The sequence below is a fragment of the Numida meleagris genome, chromosome 22, assembly GCF_002078875.1.
Source record: "Numida meleagris isolate 19003 breed g44 Domestic line chromosome 22, NumMel1.0, whole genome shotgun sequence".
NCBI lineage: Eukaryota > Metazoa > Chordata > Aves > Galliformes > Numididae > Numida > Numida meleagris.
The window spans coordinates 232170-253023 of record NC_034430.1 but is presented as its reverse complement, the minus strand read 5'-3'; the positions used below and the strand labels follow the sequence as shown (position 1 = coordinate 253023).

The 20854-nt window shown below is 45.1% G+C and overlaps 1 protein-coding gene across 1 annotated transcript; it reads left to right on the top strand.

Moving 5' to 3' along the window:
- Positions 1352-19207, top strand: MATN1 (matrilin 1, cartilage matrix protein). Its single transcript, XM_021375677.1, has 8 exons — positions 1352-2225; positions 4726-5072; positions 9577-9799; positions 12067-12192; positions 12505-12918; positions 14116-14268; positions 14863-14943; positions 17939-19207. The coding sequence occupies exons 1-8, from the start codon at positions 2138-2140 to the stop codon at positions 17986-17988; spliced, it is 1482 nt and encodes a 493-aa protein (XP_021231352.1). The 5' UTR covers positions 1352-2137; the 3' UTR covers positions 17989-19207.

Here is a 20854-nt window from a genome sequence, read left to right as displayed (position 1 = left end):
GCCCCATCCCCAGGCTGGGAGGTGTGGCAGCCCAAAGAATGAAGGCAGTGGGGTATTCGAGGATTGTCTACTCCGTGCTCTGACATCCACATGCTGCAGCCAAGCTCACTGTATCCGAACCACCTGATGATGGGCACCAGAGAGCACAAGAGCTCATTAATGGTTTGTCTGTTTACGTTGCAAGTGTGCTTGGGAAGAGCTTTAAATGCATATTTTCCTCTTGGAATATTGAGTCCAGTGTTTTCGTTTTTGGAAGCCTGGGGAAAAAATATGTTTCATATTTTAAAAATAAACACTGCTTTTACAGAGGTATAAATGCAGACCTATAGTATACAGCACACCTCTGCCTCTCGCCTTATTTTCAAAGCTTTAATGATGCCTGTGTGCCCCAACCTCTGCTAGTGAAAATATTCACCTGAAATGTATTTATCCTTCTTTACTAATTAGCAGCAAAATGACACAGAGAAACTTTATATTTTCTTCAGCGAGAACAGCCATAGAGACTTCATTTACAGAGGGCTCTGAATGATCCTATTCACGGCAAGCACTGTCTGCACCAATGGGTCCTTGTATGCATGGCAGAGCAACAGGAGAAACCCCATCACAGACGGGGCTGGAGGCTAAATCTGCAGGATTTTACGCTTGCATTTCACTTTGTTCCCTACTAATTGTCAGTGTGTATCTGTATCTGTTCTACAAATCTGTGGGGCAAATGATATCCTATAAGCACACACCGGATTTACACACATTAGAACTCACAGAAATCCATGCACACATCGTGCATGGAGGAGAGTTATGTCTGCATAACTCTCATATATGTGCACACATACAAATGTATATGTAAGCACACATATGCAATCATGTTTGTGAGCATGTATTTTCATTTGCACATGCATCTACTCACAGGCTTAAGCTTTTGCAAAGTTTTTATACAAGTGTCTTTGTCCATGCACACGCCCACACAAAGATCTGCTTGTGTTTTCCATACTAATCCCTGCTCACACTCTGCAATATCTTTAAATATTTTAATCAACACTTTTAATGTTGAATGAGCAAAGAACAGTCTGGCAGCCCCACTAAGGGCAGGTCCCTTCCTGCATAACCAGCCAGCCCTTCTCTCCGGGAGCCCTCAGTCTGTTGAAGCACTTCTGGAGTAATACAGATTTGAATGAGGGAAGAGCAACCCTTTGGATCACAGGTGGTTTGCCACAGCGCTGCACTAACACAATGCAATGCAATGCATGAGCGCTCCAAGGGTGCAGCTGAAAGGTGGGCAAAGACCAATCCATCAATGTCAAGGGCTTTAATCAGTGTAATACAGCAGTTAATAAAAAGAAAATAGATGCACTGCTTTGCGATGGATCCGTCGTTAAATTCCTCTTACTCTAGTACAAAATCTCCCTGCTGTTCTTCCAGAAAGGAGACATTGGATTTCTGCTCTCTCTCAGCATCATCGGTCTTATTTGTTGACTCAGATTATTGGCTTCTTGTGGCTGGAGCTGTAAGGACCTGAATGCTCCGCTGTTAAAAAGAAATCAAACTTATAATCTGCCTGTCCATCCCGTCCTGCTTGTCTATTTATCTAGCTCAGACTGTTGCGTTCTTTCTCGCTCTGCCCCTGCTCACAGCCTCATAGAGCAGTGACTGTTTCCTGCAGGAAGGAATTTGTTCTGTATCCCACGCATTGCCCCTGTGTCTGCTCTCCTCTTCCTCTCCCTTCCTCCCGCGACAGAGCTGCAGCCCACAAATTAAGCAAGGGAAGCGAAGATATGCAGATGGGAGCTGGAGGTCGACAGGATAACCCCAGCTCCCCAGGGCTGCCCTCACTGCTCCCACTGTTCCCAGCCCAGATTCCCCACATACCGCGCAGCTGTGGGTCCCTTTATAGCTTCCCATCCCCTTCACCGAGCAATGGAGCCATTGTGGAGGGGCCGGCAGGGCTGGACGTCCACCTCCTCCCCACCTTCGTGTAAAATTTTCTCCCAGCCCTTCTCACTCGCCCCTCGGTGCCCCCCCAGCCCCTCACACGTGTCAGGGGCTGGCCCCATGCCTCCCCGAGGAAGGGCAGGTTAATACCTCAGGGCCAAGGCTCCCGTGTGCCATTCTGCATCCGACCTCCGGCGGCTCCTCCACAGCCATGGACAGGATTTTCTCCACCTTACCACTCTCTTTGCTGCTTCTCCTCCAGAGCTGCGGAGTCTGGGGGGCACCTCCTCAGCCCAGAGGTAAGTGGGAGCTGAATGCTGTGGGCTCTGTCCCCGAATTCTGGTCACCAACCTGCTGGGGACTGCAAGGTGCTGAAGGAGGAAGCAACACCCAACCTCTGACCAAAAAGCAGAGAGCTTCCTCCACTATTTTCCACCTAGGCAGACACAGAGATGGACTCCTCCTGCCCATTTCATGGCTTTAAAGTGAAGGTGGGAGGTTGAGCAGAGCACAGCAAAGGCAGCACCGGGTTGGCCCCAGCCCCAGCAGCAGCTCTGGGCCCACAGTAAGAAAAATAGACGTGCCATTAGCTGCTGTGTACAAGGGCAGTTCCCTGATGTACTGACCATCTCTCCTGATAAAAAAAGGGGGAGTTCTATTTGCTGCAGAGCCGCTATGCACTGCTGCAGTTGGCATGGGTTGATGGTTGGACTCGATGATCTTAGTGATCTTTTCAACCTTAATGATTCGATGATTCCATGAAGCCAGGAGACCGAACAGAGCGCTTGTTCAACCCAGCCCTACCATGAGCAATCACTATTTCTAAAATAAACAGCTTTTCATTCTGAATTACTAGGTAGGTTTTCTGTTCCTTTAATTAAAGTGGCAAGGATGCCCTGAGAGAGATTTTCTGCTAAATTGATGCATGACGTTCAGCAGCGCCCGAATAGCTTCAGGTGTGGATGTTTTTAAAACCAGAGGATTTTAATTCTGGTTTCATTCCACTTTGAAATAAACTATGCTGAGTTAAGATGTCACCCAGAACTGTCACCTTCTGGGGATCTATCTGTCCTGCAGAGCCCGATGTGTGCTAAATCCCAGCACTTCTATCTGATATGTTCTATTTCCCTGAAATATACTTCACCTTCATAGAAAAAAAGAGATTTAAAATGTTATCAAAGAGCTTCTATGCAAAAAGAAAACATGCTAAAAATCTCCTATTCGATCTGACTGTTCCTAAGGGAAAAAACAAGTTTTTTTTGTTTGGTTTGTCGCTCAAAGCAGATGAGATGCATTAGCCACAGTGGCAAAGGGGAATCCGTGCTTTATTTGTAGAGGAGCTGATTGTAAGACTTTGCATTTTCTTTGCATCTCCTGTAAAATGGGCACAACCAACCCCTGCTGAAGGGATTTGAAATGTGGACTGCCAACCGAGTTTTTCCTTCCTCTGCAATGAATTACAGTGGCAAAGTGAAAGCCACCCCTGTGGGAAAAAGGTAATATTGTGTTTTAGTGGAAACTAGAGCACCTGATGGTGTAACCACTGCCCTCTTCTCTACTGCACACCACATCATTCAGACCTTTTCTGGGAGCCAGAAGCAGATTCAGCATTCATGTCCCTCAGGAAACTAACCTGATTATACTCTTTATGGATATATCACAGGGTATTTATTTTCATGTGTCTGAAAGACTGAAAGCCACATTAGATTTCACACTGAGGACTAGCTGTAATATTTATGTCATAATTTAGAACAGATTTGTTGGCCCAAAAGCTCACATTTAAAAATCTGTCCACAGAAATCTCTCTTATGATATAACCTGTATCATCCCTCTCTGCAGAAATCAAATCTTAACAGAGCACTTGATGACCCTACAGAGGCAGGTTAAATGAAAGAAAAAGCTAAAGACCAGAATGCTATAGGTCTGGTGGGGAAAATGGGTCAATTCATTCCGAAATTCATAAAAAATGTCAGTCCTTTTTATGTTTTGTCACAGGTGAACATTAGGATGGAAAACAGCATGAAAATGAGAAATTGGAAAGAAAAATATTAGTCAGCTGTTTGCATTGCTAATGTTTCCCATTTATACCATTTATCTTTTACAGCGGATATTCATGCCTTACTATTGGCTTGTAGAGATTAACAATCAATTGCATGGTTCTACATCTCTCTATTGTGTTCTCCCTCACCAGCTCACAGAAATAAAGCCGTGCTGGTCTTTGCTCTATTTCATTATTAGTGCCACTAGCTGAAAAACACAAGACTGGATTGTGTTATGTTGGTTAGTTAGTCTGGGAGTCGTGATTCACAACTGAATCTGAACTGCTGAGTTTCATTCCTGCTTCTGGTCATGCATGACGAAGACACAAGCTCATTAATTAATACCCATGTAGCTTGCTTATACACCATAGTGAGTTCTTTTGAGACCTTCTTTGATACAGGAGTGTGTATAACAGGCTTTAGTTCAGCTTAATTCCTCCTTCCATTAAGTTTCCTATAGCCATTAGCAGTGGCCCGGTGTGACAAGTGCGTAACCTACTCCCACAAGTGCAGAGCTGCTGCAGGAGTACATATTGTCAACAGCTAAATGTGTTTTTCTTACAGAAATTTTTTATGGAAGGAAAAAGAACATTTGGAAATATTAGGTTAAACTGGTCTCCCTGGGTCCCTCTGAGATAGGGAGAGAAAGGATTGCAGCTCGCAGGTCATCTAGCCTCAACTGCCTGCTGTAAGAGGAATGATTTTTTCCCTCCTTGCATATTTTTCTCTTCTTTTTCTTCTCCCTCCTTATCCTTCCCAGGCACCCTGTGCAGAACCAAACCCACCGACCTGGTGTTCATCATTGACAGCTCTCGGAGCGTGCGCCCGCAAGAGTTCGAGAAAGTCAAAGTCTTCCTGTCGCGGGTGATCGAGGGCCTGGACGTGGGCCCCAACTCCACACGGGTCGGGGTCATCAATTATGCCAGTGCAGTCAAGAATGAGTTCTCCCTCAAGACTCACCAAACCAAGGCCGGGCTCCTGCAGGCAGTCCGGAGGATAGAGCCACTCTCCACGGGGACCATGACCGGCTTGGCCATCCAGTTTGCCATCAGCCGGGCCTTTAGTGACTCAGAAGGGGCCAGGCTGAGATCTCCCAATATCAATAAGGTAAGAAACCATAGAATCATAGAATGGCTTGGGTTGGACCTCAAAGATCATCTAGTTCCAACCCCCTGCCACAGGCATGGTTGCCAACCTCTAGGTCAAGCACACTATCCCTTTCTTGGAAGTCCTATTTCACACGACACACTGTGGAACGGTTAGGAAAATCAGAAAAGGAGAAAAAGTGATTCTCTTTATGTAGGACAATATTGGCTCACGCTCACTGAGAGCAACACACTGCCCTGAGACATTGATTCAGCCAGGTTTGCTAGGCATGAGCATACTCATAGCCATCTTCCCCAGCAAATTGTAACAAAAATGCTTCCAAATCCACCATAGTGAAATGTGAGACAATCTTCTGAAAGTTTCCTTTGAAATGGGCCTTTTCAGTTCTATGTACAAAGCAAAGTTCTGTTTCTGTGTCCTCCAGTGCTCCATGAGTTTTTAATAGGCTGGCTATGGCTGTGTCTTCCATTCTGGGTATTTTCTTCATGTACACAGACTTCAATGACTATTTAACATTTAAGGCTGTGGTATAAAATCAGATTAATCCCACACTTGGCTGCAATGGGCATCACCACTCCTGACCCAGATTCCCCATCCAGGAAACTCAGCCTTTAAAAAAATATTCCCCAGATACCTCATCCGTTCCGCTGGATTTGGCCCTGAAGGCAACCAGACCTCAGCCCAGTGACGGTCACCAGGAAAACTCTAATCTGAGCATGTGGAAAATGTGTATTATTGACAATATGCGTTTTAGCTAAACATCCTGAGCTTCCCAGGCCTTTTTGTCCAGTGCCAGCTCCACTGGCTGTCTGCAATGAGATCAGACCAGAAAAATAAGCAAAGGCTTTAGCAAGCAATGAGGGCTTTCCAGCAGCTGGACAAGAGCCCAGATGATGGAGAGAGGAAGCCTGAGATTTTTCTCCTGACTACAACATTTTTGGAACATCAGACACTTTCAGTTTCCCTCACCGATAGTAAAGCTCTAAGGAAGGCAGAGCAGTGCATGGAAAAGATGCTTGGGGGTGGCAAGTCAAAAATATTACCAAAGAGTGAGAAACTGCTAAAGATCCTCCAACTCCAAAAATCAGCAACCTGAAGGCTGGACTGGACTGGAATTCACAAGAAACCGTTGAAAAATGAGTCCATCTCCTAAAAAGATGATCCAGTTGATTGGCTTTAGTGCTCCTGTTCAGCTAGAAGGAACTTGCAAATGTGAATGAATCCAACCTCATATTGTCTTTTATTGCAGGATTCTCTGTATTTTAACCTACTATATTTTAACCTAAGTCTGGCTTGACCCAATAGGAAGAAAGCCTAGAGTGATAAGTCAAGAAAATCACACTCCAAGAAAATTTCATGAAGTTTCATTGGCAATTTGCTTCCAAGAAACTCCTCTGACCAGCCATCACCATCACATCACTCCTCAAGCGTAGGAGCCACCAGCTGAAAATCCAACAGCAAGAGACATTTCTTCCAGTGAAACCATTCCAGGCAGCCAGTTGGAAGGCGATAGCTTGGCCAGAGCACCCAGTGCTGGGAACGCATGGGCAGAGCAGGAGCTGCAGGTGACCCCTAAGAAGGATCATCCATGGCCATTCTCAGTGACTTTCCATCTCGTGATTTTCCATCCAGAAGAAAAAGGCTATAGGAAATGTTTCTCTTGTTGAGTACTGCTTAGCCCAAGAACAGGCAACTTAACTGAAACAACAAGTATCCGGATGACAATATCCATTTCTCCTTTTTAGAAATTATTACAGTATTTGAAACAAAACAAAAAAAAAAAGCTATATATGAACAAAAAAGCTGTTTTGCCTTCCACACAAAAAAAATCCCAACAGTTTGAATGCCAGACCACTGTTGTTGAGTACTGATAGGCAAAAAGGCCATTTACTTCTCTATTCTTCCAATACACCCTTGCAAAAAAGCTCATTTCCCATCTCAGTGCACTAATTATTGGTCAGTACCTCCAGCCCAAGGTGTCCCAATGTAAGATAAAGTAATTCCAGCAAACTCTCCCTCCTCAGACCTTCATGCTGCTCAGGATGAGCCCCTCATTTGCCTCGGATGATGAATAGGCCACAGTAATTTCAACTGGACACATCTCTTGCTCCTTTACACCACAGAAATCCAGCAAGACCTCATGGAAATAAGCACTAGGATTTCCAACCACGTGGGATTGGTCAAAGCATGACCAGATCATTTATGCAGTCTTGCTGTGCTCTATGCAGCAAATATCACCACAGGATGGGGAAAAACACTATTTGTTTCTGCAGGAGCTTCAAGTAACGTCTCTTTATACCTCTATCAAAACTACAGGGGTGCCCAATTACTTTTATCTTTCTTCAGGAAGAACAACAAATGGATTGTCAAATTGCTGAGCAAATCAGGGGGCTATTCAACTTTCTTTCCAATCCCCTGTCAGTGCTGTTACAGCATTCATGTAATACACTGCATCATGAGATGCTGCTGCCTCATTAGCTGCTGGATTGCCTGCACATGGTGCCGTGAATTATGACCACCCAGGGATGCCCATGAATACTCGTGTGTCTTAGCAAACGAGGACGTTACGTTCATTTCAGCCATGGGCTCACTGATAAATTCCTGACGCCTGATCCAGGTTCTTTGTGCCTCCAAACGTTGTTCTCTCCCAATTCCAACAGCAGGTCAGAAAGCAACACAACTTCTGAGTGCGCTGTGTTTTGTTATTAAAACCTTCCTCATCAGATCCAGATGTGGATGCTGCCACCAGATGTCTCCTGGACTGTATCTGGGGCTCAGCCACTCTGATATGAAGAACCTAAGGATCTGATTAAACTGGGAGAATCCCTTTCTTTAGACAGAGAAATGCCAGGAGGACACAGAACACTTCTGTCCTGTGACAAACGCTGCAAGAAAGACATGCAGTGCTGGCAGAAACCTCCTCATGGATAGTGCTCCTCGCAGAAGCCACTTGATAGAACATCTTGTTTCCTGACAGGCTTCTGGCTTTTGATAAGCTCTAATTGGCAGCGCGTCCCAGCGCTGCTGCTGAGCCAAGGGCTCTCTCTCCTGGCAGAAGGCATGGTTGCATGGCTGGCTGCTGCTTCACCCAAACAAAAGCTCTACATTTTTCCAGTTTCACCCATCTTTCATACGGAAGCAAAGCTCTGAACAGGGCAGCAGACTGCTTGAGCACTGGAAATGCTCGGGGTGCAACATTCAGCCACTCCACTGCAGAAGAGCGAGCAGAGGGGGAAGGAGACACTTCATAGAATCACAGAATCATTAAGGTTTGGAAAGGATAACTAAGATCATCTAGTCCAACTGGGCCCCTTGGAGACATGGGGCAGAGAACCCCACTCCTGACCTTAGAAGATGACTTTTCTCCCTGCTAAGGGTGCAAAACAGCTGTCACGCTGTCCTAACTGAGCAGCAGGTGGGTCTCCCCGATTGTATCTGCAGATAATGTTTTCTACATCCTGCTATTTGCTTGCACTGTGGATTTTTGTTCTCTGCTTGCAGCTAGCTGCTCCTGCTGATTGTATTGACACTTGTGTCACAACGAAACAATTGCAAGGAAAAGTGACAGGAGCAGCTGAATTGCTAAAGAAAGAGCAGGAAGGTTTTGTGACAATGTCATTTAGCAAAAGAAGAACATCAAGGAAAACAGAAAGCCTAACAGCAGGAGCAGGGCTCTTGGAGGCTTTCCAGCAGTTTAGGGTGCCACCTCCCAGAGCGGAATCCAGTTCCCACCTGTGCCAGCTGGTATTTTAACAGTGATGTCTGTCAGTGCAGAATATCACACTGCCATTTGTGGTGGAATGAGGAATCAGAAATCATGGCTGGCACCGACACCTTACGACCTCAGGCAGACCACTTCCCCTCTCTCTGCTTCAGTTTCTCCATCTTTAAAAAGGGGGGAAGCTTTAGACTCTTAGTCATTGAATCATTTGAGTGGGAATGGACCCTTAAAGGCCATCTGGTCCAACTCCCAGCAATGAACAGGGACACCCACAGCAACATCAGGTGCTCAGGGCCCCGTCCATCCTGACCTTGGGTGTCTCTAGGGATGGGGCACCATCACTTCTCCAGGCAATCTAATCTCCTCATGTTTCCATAACATCTCTTGAGATTTTTAGATGGATAAAGGTGCTATAAAAGTCCCGGAGTTGTCCTTAGTGTTGTCTGGGGTTCATGAAGAGAGTTAAAGTTTGGCTTGGGCTTCATTTGCTTATGGAGAATGTAACCTTTTCCTTAGGGCTGAGATGCACCAGATGTCTCGTAATTAAAACAATCCAGTCCACCGCAGTTTAACCTTTGCAGCTCAGAAAGAGACAAGCCACACATTAAGAGAATGGCTTCTGTGATCTCAGGAAGAACAGGAAGAGGGGGAGGAGGTGGCATTTCCTTTCTTCTTTGACTTTAGAAATGTGAAACCACCTTTAGTAAAGAAGTAAACCCACAAGAAATAGCAGTATGGATGCTCATCCAAGCATGCTCCTGGTTTGTGCCCTCCTCTGTGCAGGTGGCGATTGTTGTGACCGATGGACGTCCCCAGGATGGAGTGCAGGACGTGTCAGCGAGAGCCAGGCAGGCTGGCATTGAGATCTTCGCCATCGGGGTTGGCCGGGTGGACATGCACACGCTGCGGCAAATCGCAAGCGAGCCCCTGGACGACCACGTGGACTACGTGGAGAGCTACAGCGTCATAGAGAAGCTGACCCACAAGTTTCAAGAAGCGTTCTGTGGTAAGTCCTTGCCACACACCCCTTGGGTTCCTAGCCAAGAAGTACAAGTGGCCTCCAGCAAGCTTTTCACATGGAAGTTTCACATGTGATCATCCTTCATCCATCTGCTTCCTTTTGCCAAGGATTTGGGTGTGCAGAAGAACAAAACAGTATGGAAGATGGATGCTCACCTTTCAGGAGAACTGAGGATGGAGAGGAGACAGGAGACTTCAGATGGAAGTCACTTTTCAGGAATTTGAGGTTTAGGGAATTTCAGGTTTTGGCTAGAGAAGTCTCTTTAAAGAAGGCTTCGTTTGTATGAAGAGTTTGTAAACAAGATCCATGTACTTCTAGAGAAAATGAACCTTGAAAACATGATCTTTAAACAGCTGAAATCACTGCCCTTGTGTGTAATGTAACAGGGCAGTACTGACGATCTTGCTTGCAGTTTCCCCTGCCAGTATCATCTTCTGAGTTCCTATTTAAACAAGGGCTGGCTTCACTTCCCTGCTGCAGACTGAGCCACCTCTCCCTGACTGTGCTGTTATTTTTGGAAGACCTATGGGGCGGGGAACTCTCCTGGTTGGTGCAGTATCTGATAATTTCTGCATAAGATATAAAAAGAGCCTGACTATTCTACAGTCACTTATAGAATCAGAGAATCCTTAAGGTTGGAAAAGACCTCGAAGATCATCTAGTCCAACTGTCCACCCACCACCAATATTGCCCACTAAACCACGTCCCTAAATACCAGATCTACACGTTTCTTGAACACACTCCTACACGAACCAGTGAATGGAATGAGAAAGCTTTATTACTTTCAAACGTGTAGGAAGTGGTCTATAAATAACCACTGTGTGTTGGGAAGGGGCCTGGGGGCTTTGCACACCCATCCTGTCAAAGCACAGTGTGGCAACGCTTCTTAAAGGTGTGATGCACCACAGTGCCTGCAGAAAGGCATTGCAAACCTATGCACGCAGATGGACTTGTAAAACTCTCTGAGATCAATTTCTTCAAGAGGTGTAAAGTTTCATGATCAACTTTCAGCTTGAAAATAACAGGGGGAGCGGCTTTCCTTCAAGGAAAACTTCATCCTCTTGTAGGAAGAAGGAAAAATTTGAATACAAAGTGAGTCATATATTATAATCAGGTGTCACAGCAGCAGAAGCTCATGAAAGAAATGAACAAACACTACATACTAAGGGGAGCAGAGACAAAATTCAAGAAGACGGAAGCCAGGGCATGAATATTCGTGGGAGTTTATGCTGGCTGCCCTGGAGTCAGGAGTCAGCCGGAGACAGAGAGGCCTGACAGTGTGTTTGGAAGCTCTGGCATTGGTGTCATTCAAAAAGACAGAGGGAAAAAAAATCTTTCTGTGCCTTGCTTTTCAAATGTGTAACATGCAGATAACAAAGTTCTCCCCATGGTAAAAACCCTCAGAGCTGCAATTGAGGGAAGCACTGTGCTAGGGATTATTACAGCTAACAGAGAGCAGCAACACATTAACTGCCAAGTGGGTTGTTATCATGCTATGCAAGCAGCTGCACAGAGCTGTCCTTGGAGATGTACCCAAACACCACCTGCTATTGCAAAGCTGTTTGTGGCCACCAACAGCAGGAAGAACTGTGCAGCACTGTCCAACTGCTTCCCACAGTGCTCAACAGGCACAGAAAAAGGGAGAGCCTTACTGATCCAGCTACTAGTTAGGCTCATAAAATCTCTGCAGCCTTCAAAGAACTCAACCTGAGAGCACAGGGTTAGAGCCAGCTGCATGGTTACAGAAATATTTGTAAAGAGCAATTCTGAGAGTTGCACGTGCAAGGATAGCTCTGAAATGAATTCCAAGTGTGTTCGGGCATGAATCCCATCCAGAAACAGCAGCTGTACATGGCACTCGTGAATCATAATTGTACCATATAGCTGGAAAAAAATGGGTATTGGCCAGTCCAGATGGTAGTCTGGAAACCAAATCTCATCCCATATATTTGAAGAGTGAGGTACATTGTGATATGCCTGACAGACAGATGGTTTTTGCCCTCAGTGTGGAGACTACATCTAGTCCTAGCTGTGCCTTGGAACCCAGAGACTTGTCACAACTTCTCTTTGCTTCTTCTACCTCGATGGCTGTCTCTGAGTAATGACTTCCTGTTGCTTTGTATTGCTGCAGGGTGGGTTTAGTTATCAATAAGTGTGTAGAACAAATATGATGCTTTCTTCACAGGCAGCGTATCCTCTGGTTGAGAAGCCTTGGCACGATCTTTGATTTCAATCTGCCCTTTTTCTTGCAGTGGTGTCAGACCTGTGTGCCACTGGCGACCACGACTGCGAGCAGATCTGTATCAGCACCCCAGGATCGTACAAGTGTGCTTGTAAAGAGGGCTTCACACTGAACAACGATGGGAAGACCTGCAGTGGTACATAATGATTTCCATTTGCACTGAGCTGAGCTGTGATCTGCCATGGTAGGATAGCGGTAAGGTTGAGACAGGGCGGGCATGTTCTGTTCAGAAAAGGAAGAAAAGGAAACCTCAAATATATAACCAAGGATTATTTTGAAATTGAGTGTGAACTGTTGCTGATTTTTTATTTATTTAGCATATTTCATTAGCAATAAAATGGTATTAGGGTTACATTTTCCTATATAATTAAGCAGAATCTTAGTTACTGTCTTCCCCTTCTCTTATTTTGCTTAGTTGCTGTCTCTCCCTTCTCTTATTTTGCTTCAGCTTGCAGTGGTGGGTCAGGATCTGCCTTGGATCTCGTTTTCCTGATCGATGGCTCCAAGAGCGTTCGGCCTGAGAACTTCGAGCTGGTGAAGAAATTCATCAACCAAATTGTGGAATCACTGGAGGTGTCAGAGAAGCAGGCCCAGGTTGGCCTGGTTCAGTACTCCAGCTCTGTCAGGCAGGAGTTTCCTCTGGGACAGTTCAAGAACAAGAAGGACATCAAAGCAGCAGTCAAGAAAATGGCCTACATGGAGAAAGGCACAATGACAGGCCAGGCTCTGAAGTACCTCGTGGACAGTTCCTTTTCCATTGCTAATGGAGCTAGGCCTGGGGTTCCCAAGGTGGGCATAGTCTTCACAGATGGACGGTCACAAGATTACATCACTGATGCTGCTAAGAAAGCCAAAGATTTAGGTAGGTCTACTGAATTCTCAGTGGTTCATTTCTCCCTTGGACCAGGCACTGCATCTACTATCAGTTGTACAAAGTACAACTATATTGAGATCTGCCCCTTTGCTGACCTCCTGCTGAACAAGTTCCTGGTCTTCTGCCATCACTGTGTTAAATGGATGCAGCCTGTGTGAATAAGTTCATGAATTGCTAAATCCTTCATTTCCTTTTAAATTTGGTCTCAACAACTAGATAGGACTAAAGGCTAGCACATAATAGCAGGTCAAGTACAAGGTCATGAAATGCTGATGTTTACTAAACAAGTTGACAGGTTATGTGGATGTTCAGCCCTTAGAAAACAAAAGGTCCTTATAATCTGTATGCATAGAAACAAGACTTCAGGCCTTGTTTTCTCCTCCTCTCTTCTCCCTACACAGGTATCCCTAATATCCGTTGGTAAGTCATTTCACTGAAATAAATAACAAGATACTTATACCTAGATTCCAAACATGTTCCTTGAGTTGAACACTGGGGAAAAAAAAAAAAAAAAACTGAAAAGATTCAGAGGAAGAAAGACGAGGCAAAAAGGGGAGGGAGGGAAAGCATTACTAAAGTCTTGACCTAGTATCACCATTCAAGTCAAGGGGCAAACTACAGTTGGGTTTGGTAGAAACAGGGTTTAAGACAGAGGTAGCAATCAATCCCTGATAGTGAAGCATAGTAACTGGGCCCATGTTCTTAACTTATAGAATGGATTAGTCTTGATAGACAATACGAGTTGCAATATTGGAAAGCAATCCAAGTACAGTTTTACTGAACGTACAGGTCTCCATTGCAGAGGGGACTTTGCTACGACAAAGGCTGATGAATGGTGGCTGCAGGCTATTTTGAAAAATTCCACTGTTTCCTTTTGCTGTATCATTGCTTCCCTATTAGTTGGATGCATTATCCTGTCAAGGTGTTGTAATGATCTTTCCTTTCTTGTATCTCCAAATCATTGCTCTTGTGGTGACAGTGGTCATTACCTAGATAAGTCTAGTAAAACTTTGCCTGCAAAATATTTTGGAACTCCAAATGACCTGAAATAAGTCTATAATAGTAGAGAGTAAGGGAGTTAGTTTTCCACTTAACAACTGTAGAGTTGCATGGAGGTGCAGAAGGCAGACAGGGATGTACAAGTTGATGGGCTGGTGCCAACTGACAGGTTCTTATTGCTTACAGGCTTTAGGATGTTTGCTGTGGGAGTTGGTAATGCAGTGGAAGATGAGCTGAGGGAAATTGCTTCCGAGCCAGTAGCTGAGCACTACTTCTACACAGCCGACTTCAGAACCATCAGCAATATTGGAAAGAAGCTGCAAATGAAAATCTGCGTTGGTGAGAGTGGGGGACTGGGAAGGGGGGGGAGGTTTACTCACAGCATTCGGAGAACACCAAGGCTTGGAATCTGGGAGTGGAAGGATTATCAAGCTTATGAATGTACATTGCTTTGTCTACTCAAGAAATTGAGCCCTGAAGCAAAGCTCGAACAATTCTTGACTCTCAGATTGCAAACAGTGCCTCCAAATTTTTATTTTGCATAAGTTTATGAGCAGCAAAGAGTATGACCCACCATGGTGATGTCATTGAGAAAGGAACTGACAAACAGAGATTGTTCTGAGCACTGTATTTGGTCAGATTCAAATTTTTAGGGCATACTTTAAGGATTAGTAATAGATCTCAGTGGGTATTCAGGGAACTGGAAGCCCAGGAAAGAATTCTTCCACAGAGCCTGTCCTGTATGCAATAAAGTGTAAGAGTCTCTAGTCATCTGAGGTTAAAGGCAGAAGTGATCAGTTGATAATTAGGAGGAATGGTATTTTAATTTCCTTCACATTTACGACAAAGAATATGACTTGCTTTATTTTATCTCAGTGATTCTAATTCTTTTTTGTGTCACTTAACACATCTTCTTGATACTCTGGTCCACAGAGGAAGATCCATGCGAATGCAAATCTATTGTGAAGTTCCAGACAAAAGTAGAAGAACTCATCAATACATTGCAACGGAAATATATCCTTTGGAAGCTCTTTGTTCAGCACCCAGTGGGCTGGGGTGGACTTTCTGGACGGACCAGCTGAGAAAGTCTATCCATGGGGAAAAGAGGTTAGATAACAGTCGGGAAGTTGGGAAAGTAGGCACTTGGGTTCTGAATGTGTCCAAGAGGAAGAATTCCTGCACCAGAGCTCAAGATACTAGTCTGACACAAAATACTAAATAGACTGAAAGCAATAGAGACGAAGTAGAATATGCTAAATCACTGGAGGCAGTAGTAGTGAGATGCAGACACCAGGACACAGGTCAGTTTTTAGGAAGACATTTAAATTATGCCAATGCCAGAAGTGTGGAAGCATGGTTCTTGTATGGGATATTGCTGCTGTCTCTGCGTGCTGCAGGTCCTGTGATGCAGCCAGAATGGGAGGACTGAGAGCAGCAGTGGCTACCACTGGCCTGTGAGAAGGAAAAAAAAACAAAAATACTGGTGCATGCAACTGATAAGTCACTAACGCTCTGTAGATGCAATACTTTTTATACAATGGTAAATATCTACAATGCAAATACTTGATCTGGCTGCCTAAATTCCCCAAAGAACTGTCAAAAATAGAGTCTTCTACAGCACAATGCTTCTGATCATATAGTTGGTGGTCTTGGTAAGGTCAGGGGAATTGCACTGTGTAGGTCCAATTTCTCTCCGCTGGTCAAACTCCAGTGCTGAGAAACTGCTCACTGTCTCACATAACAGCTCACTGCAAATGTCTTCAGTGAGGTAAATTTAATCCCATGTGTCTGTGGGATTGCATTTGGTCACAGAATCATAGAATCATAGAATCATTAAGGTTGGAAAAGACCTCTAAGTTCATCAAGTCCAATCATTAATCCACCACCACCATACCCACTAAACCATAAAGGATGTGTCTATGGGGAGTTTGCTGGGCCAGGACCACCCATTTCCTTCTGGATTCTGTCATATTCTGTTGCATCCACCTGAGGTGGTGAGGGAGCTGGCAGAGGTGATTGCTAATCCACTTTCCACCATCTATCAGCATTCCTGGTCAACTGGAGAGGTCTAAGATGACTGGAGACTTGCCAAAGTGATGCCCATCTATAAGAAGGGTCATAAGGAGGATCCGGGGAACTACAGGCCTGTCAGCCTGACCTCAGTGCCAGGGAAGGTTATAGAACAGATCATCTTGAGTGTGATCACACACCATGTGAGGGACAACCAAGGGATCAGGTCCAGCCAGGTTCATGACAGGCAGGTCCTGCTTGACCAATATTATCTCCTTCTATGACCAGGTGACTGTCTTGGTAGATGAGGGAAAGGCTGTTGATGTAGTCTACCTAGACTTCACCAAAGCTTTTGACACTGTCTCCCACAGTATTTTCCTGGAGAAGCTGGCAGCCCGTGGCTTTGATGGGTACATTCTTTGCTGGGTAAAGAACTGGCTGGAGGGCTGGGCCCAGAGAGTGGTGGTGAATGGAATTACATTCGACTGGCAACCAGTCACAGGTGGTGTTCCACAGGGGTCTGTACTGGGGCTGGCCCTGTTTGATATCTTAACTGACCAAGCATTGGGTCCTGCACTTTGGCTACAACAGCCCCACGCAGTGCTGCAGGCTGAGGGCAGAGTGGCTGAGAGTTGCAAGGAGGAAAAGGACACGTGGCTGTTGGTGACACTCGGCTGAACATGAGCCAGCAGAATGCCCAGGTGGCCAAGGAGCCCAGCAGCATCCTAGTTGTGTCAGCAGCAGCGCAGCCAGCAGGAGCAGGAGCTGATCATCCCTGTGTGCTGGCACTGGTGGGACCGCACCTCAGTGCTGTGTTCAGTGCTGGGCCCCTCACTGCAAGAAAGACATCGAGGCCCTGGACTGTGTCCAGAGAAGGGAACGGAGCTGTGAGGGGTCTGGAGCACAGTGCTCTGGGGAGTAGCTGAGGGAACTGGGATGGCTCCATATGGAGAAGAGCAGGCTCGGGGACACCTCACTGCTCTCTACACCTACCTGAAAGGAGATTGTGGCGAGGTAGGGGTCAACCTCTTCTCCCAGGTAACAGCAATAGGAAGTGAGGCATAGGAAGAATTTCTTCTCAGAAAGAGTGGTGAGGTACTGGAACATGCTGCCCAGGTGAGTGGTGAAGTTGCTGTCCCTGGAGGTGTTTGAGAAAAGTGAGGTGTGGCACTTAGGGACGTGGTATAGTGGGCAATATTGGTGGTAGGTGGACAGTTGGACCAGATGATCTTAGAGGTTTTTTCCAACCTTAATGATTCTACAGTATTGCACAAACACTGGGAATTCTTGGAAGAGAAATAAGGAAAAGAATAAGGAAATAAGGAAAAGAAAAAGAAATGTGAATAAGATTCAAACGTCTCACGCAGAGAGGAGTTAGTGAAACACTGGAGCAACTCACAAAATGGTTAGGAAGAGACTTCATTATTGAAAATTAGGAGAGAATATCATTTTAGAAACAATATTTTAATTTATACACACATTTCTGTGGCTTGCTCTTTCAGTTACACAGTATGTTTTCTCCTCTTTAAATCAAATTGAGTGAAATCCGTGACTTATATTAAGCAAAAGGTCAGAGTAAATTAGCAGTTCTCACCTAGTGGGTTGCCGCTCGCAGGCACATCATGAAAAGCAATTAATGAAAAGAGCAGAAAATTGCAAGACAGCGTAACTCTAAGAAAAGCAGCGTGCTCTGCTCTTCATGCAACCCATACTGCTCAAGGCCAGAAATTCTCTCAACCGATCAAAACACACACCAACCATTCTTATATTTAAAGTAAATTTATAGGTGCGTGTGAGTGTGTGTGCATGCATAAACACTTTCTACCTTCAGTAAAAGTTCATCAACCCGAACAGCTGTGGAAATGCCAGGGTAGATGATGGCAGCATTCCTCTGCTACCTGCTCTCAGCAAGGCAGCTCCACTCGCTATCTGTGCAGGGGAGATTTGAGCAATGAATCACTCATGTGCACTGTCATTTTTCCCCTTAACTCTCGCTCACTGGAAGCTGTGGCAAAAAGGATTGAAGCCCTGGAGAACAAGATCATCTAAGACCCCAAAACAGTACTATTTTTCTCTTTCCTAATGTAACAAAACTAGAATTCCTTTGTATGGAGGGCAGCTCAGCCACAGTGCTATGGCCAGCTTGTATTTCTTTTAAAGAGTCTAGTCTACCTGCATTTGTTAAAAAGGGAAAAAGTAGAGCAGTAGAGCAGACATTGTATAACAGGCAGAGCACCGCGTGGCTGAGAGCTAGACCATGCTAATGTTCGTTGCATCGTATAGAGTGCATATATAAAAAAAAATGGGGAAGATTTGTTTTTGATTTAAAGCTTAATATATGTGTGTGTTAAAAAGTACTTGATTACTGTGAATCCTTGCTGAGTTCTTCTGCATCTTTTGTTTCTACGCATGAGATAATTTAATTTAAAAGTCAAAGTGACTTAAAATCAATTCAGATGCTGTGTAAAAAGTCAGCCGGAGCAGCTGATGGGCTTATTATTGCAAACATGAACCATTTGTCAGTAAGTAGGTGAAATATAGTAATGATCTGCATGGCAGATAAGATAGGTTAGGATGCTGCTGCTCGTTGGGTTTATTCATAGCTACTGTAAAATACAGAAAGAAAAAAAGCTCAGCCTTCCTAGGTATCAATTGTTCTCATGATGTTTGAGTGAAGTAGCTCCTGTCTGAGCTAGACCCGTTCTGGTGATGTCCTGAGATGATGTGCAATGAGCCTGCAGTCATGGCTCCACAGCACAAGGCTGCACTGTTAGCACCAGCCCAAAAAATGCTCCTCAGCTCTCTGCCCTCCACATCCACAACTCGAGCTCCTACCCAGAACCCAGGCAACTGCTGCTGAAGTTGCTGCCGATGGAAGTGGTGCCTTCATCACTGCCGTGGCCACCAGCTCCTTCCTTAGCCCACACCTCTGAGCACCTCAACAGCCAGTCAGCTCATCTCAACACCCTTCAGACATCCTTTCCTGGGTTCCCAGCGCTGGCAAGGAAAAAAATAAATATTAAAGCACAGTGTGGGCCAGAAGCATCCTGCTGCCTGTCTTCTAGAGCTGTAGTCTGGCTGGGAGCAGAGTGAGGAGGCTGTGATTAGACAGCATGATGCCGCGCCACTGAATGTGAGCACAAGGGGTTGGGTTTGGAGGGGGTTTTATTTTTATTTTTATTTTTAGTTTTAGTTTTTTGTATCATAATATTTATACTTGAGACGATGTGAAAAGCTTTTCAGGATAACCTGGCCTGTTCAGAAATGATGCCAATTGCAGATGTTTTCTAGGTAAATATTAAAAGTTTGCTGAAAACTTTAAAAATGATTTTAAAGTTATTTCTTTGCGTAAGCTTTCATTTCATTCGTGACACCAACACCTCTCCATAACCTTGGCAGCAGATAGGAAAGCCTTCATTTCAAGTCACAACTTCTTATTTCAATGCTAGAGAAGAAACAGGTCCACATAGATACTGAGACCTTTCTCTCAAAAATCTTCTTTAAAACCTTGGAGGAATAAGTCCACACATTTCCAAGCATTGTACCAAGGACTGCAGTCAGGTTTTGATAGCAAAACCTAGCAGTTTCAGTGCAATCTTGTATAGCCTAGATTCCAGAATAATCTCTAGCAGCTCTTCTACTTAGTTATTTTCTCTTCCTGTTTGAAACTAGGGGTCGGATATAGATCAGAAAATATGGAAAATATTTAACTGTTCTTACCATGACCTCTACTGGCTTCAGTGGGAAATTGCCTGGGCTCAAAAATCCCAGCCCCATCTGTCCAGGGATGAGTCAAAGGTGGGTAAAACTTAACAGTCCCAGGATCTAAAAGATGGATTTGATTTAAATCCCTGTCTTGGCACCCACGGAAATGTCTATGTGAAAAGAATACTGCTGGTGGCATTCTGCAGTTTAATCCATTTGGCTGACTTGGTATGCAAAGTGAAGGCTGGATCTTCATCTTCACAGAAACTACATCCATTCAGCCTACCCTTCTCACTGCCAGTTTAACCCAACAACTCACACCATAAAACACAGTATAAGCCTTTGGAGACTGAACCCAAAGTCCTTTCTAGGCAGGACCATGCCCAGGAGCCACTACCTCAGAATGGGACATGAAGAGCACAGTTATCAAGTGTTGCTCCTTCCAGCCTCTGCAAGCCACACTGAGGAAAGCCCTAGGAGACACAGTGTCCTAAGTCACCAAGTTCCTTGTTTCAGAGCAACAGTCCTGCATGCTGCAAAGAATTGCCCCTACATGCAGGCACGGCAGCTCTTGTTTTCAGTATTATGAACAGTATATCATTATATATCTTTCCCTAGGTATCTCTCTAAAATTTTACTGTCCATCCATGCATCCAAGCAGAAAACCAACCAAGCAATCTTCATATTTCCTTCTCCTATCGTTCTCATTCATGGAAAAATTCGACCCAAGCTACCCTTTTGGTGACAGCAGACTCACCTCACACGGTAAAACCCTCCTCAAGAAACACAAAGTAGGAGCACAACATAAATTATTTGCAAGTATGGAAAGTAATGTACCCTAGAGCACACTGAGGAGCTCTGGGAGCACACTAGCATGCCCTAAGTTAAAGTGGGGGGTCCAGGGAGTACTCTAAGGGTCACTGGGAAGCCTCCAGGGAATTGCAGAGCAGCCTAAGGAGCCCTGGGAGTACACTAGGGTGCCCTACAGGACACGTGGGGGTCTAGGGAGTCTACTGAGATACACTGGGAAGCCTCTCGGACATCCTAGAGCAAACTAAGCAGCTCTAGGAGGGTGGATTCTAGGGTGCTCCCAGAACACACTGGGTGGCTCTTGAAAGCCTCAGGCGTGTACTGAGGGGACAGAGGAGCACCCTGGATGACAATGAGGAGAGCTGGGAGAACTCCAGTGCGGCCTAGAGTACACCGGGGG

Bases quoted from the DNA above. Each gene is read 5' to 3' on its own strand.
- MATN1 (XM_021375677.1), top strand. From the start codon at position 2,138: ATGGACAGGATTTTCTCCACCTTACCACTCTCTTTGCTGCTTCTCCTC. The intron at 9,800-12,066 runs GTAAGTCCTTGC...TTTTTCTTGCAG, and splicing joins GTTTCAAGAAGCGTTCTGTG to TGGTGTCAGACCTGTGTGCC. The intron at 12,919-14,115 runs GTAGGTCTACTG...TATTGCTTACAG, and splicing joins TAAGAAAGCCAAAGATTTAG to GCTTTAGGATGTTTGCTGTG.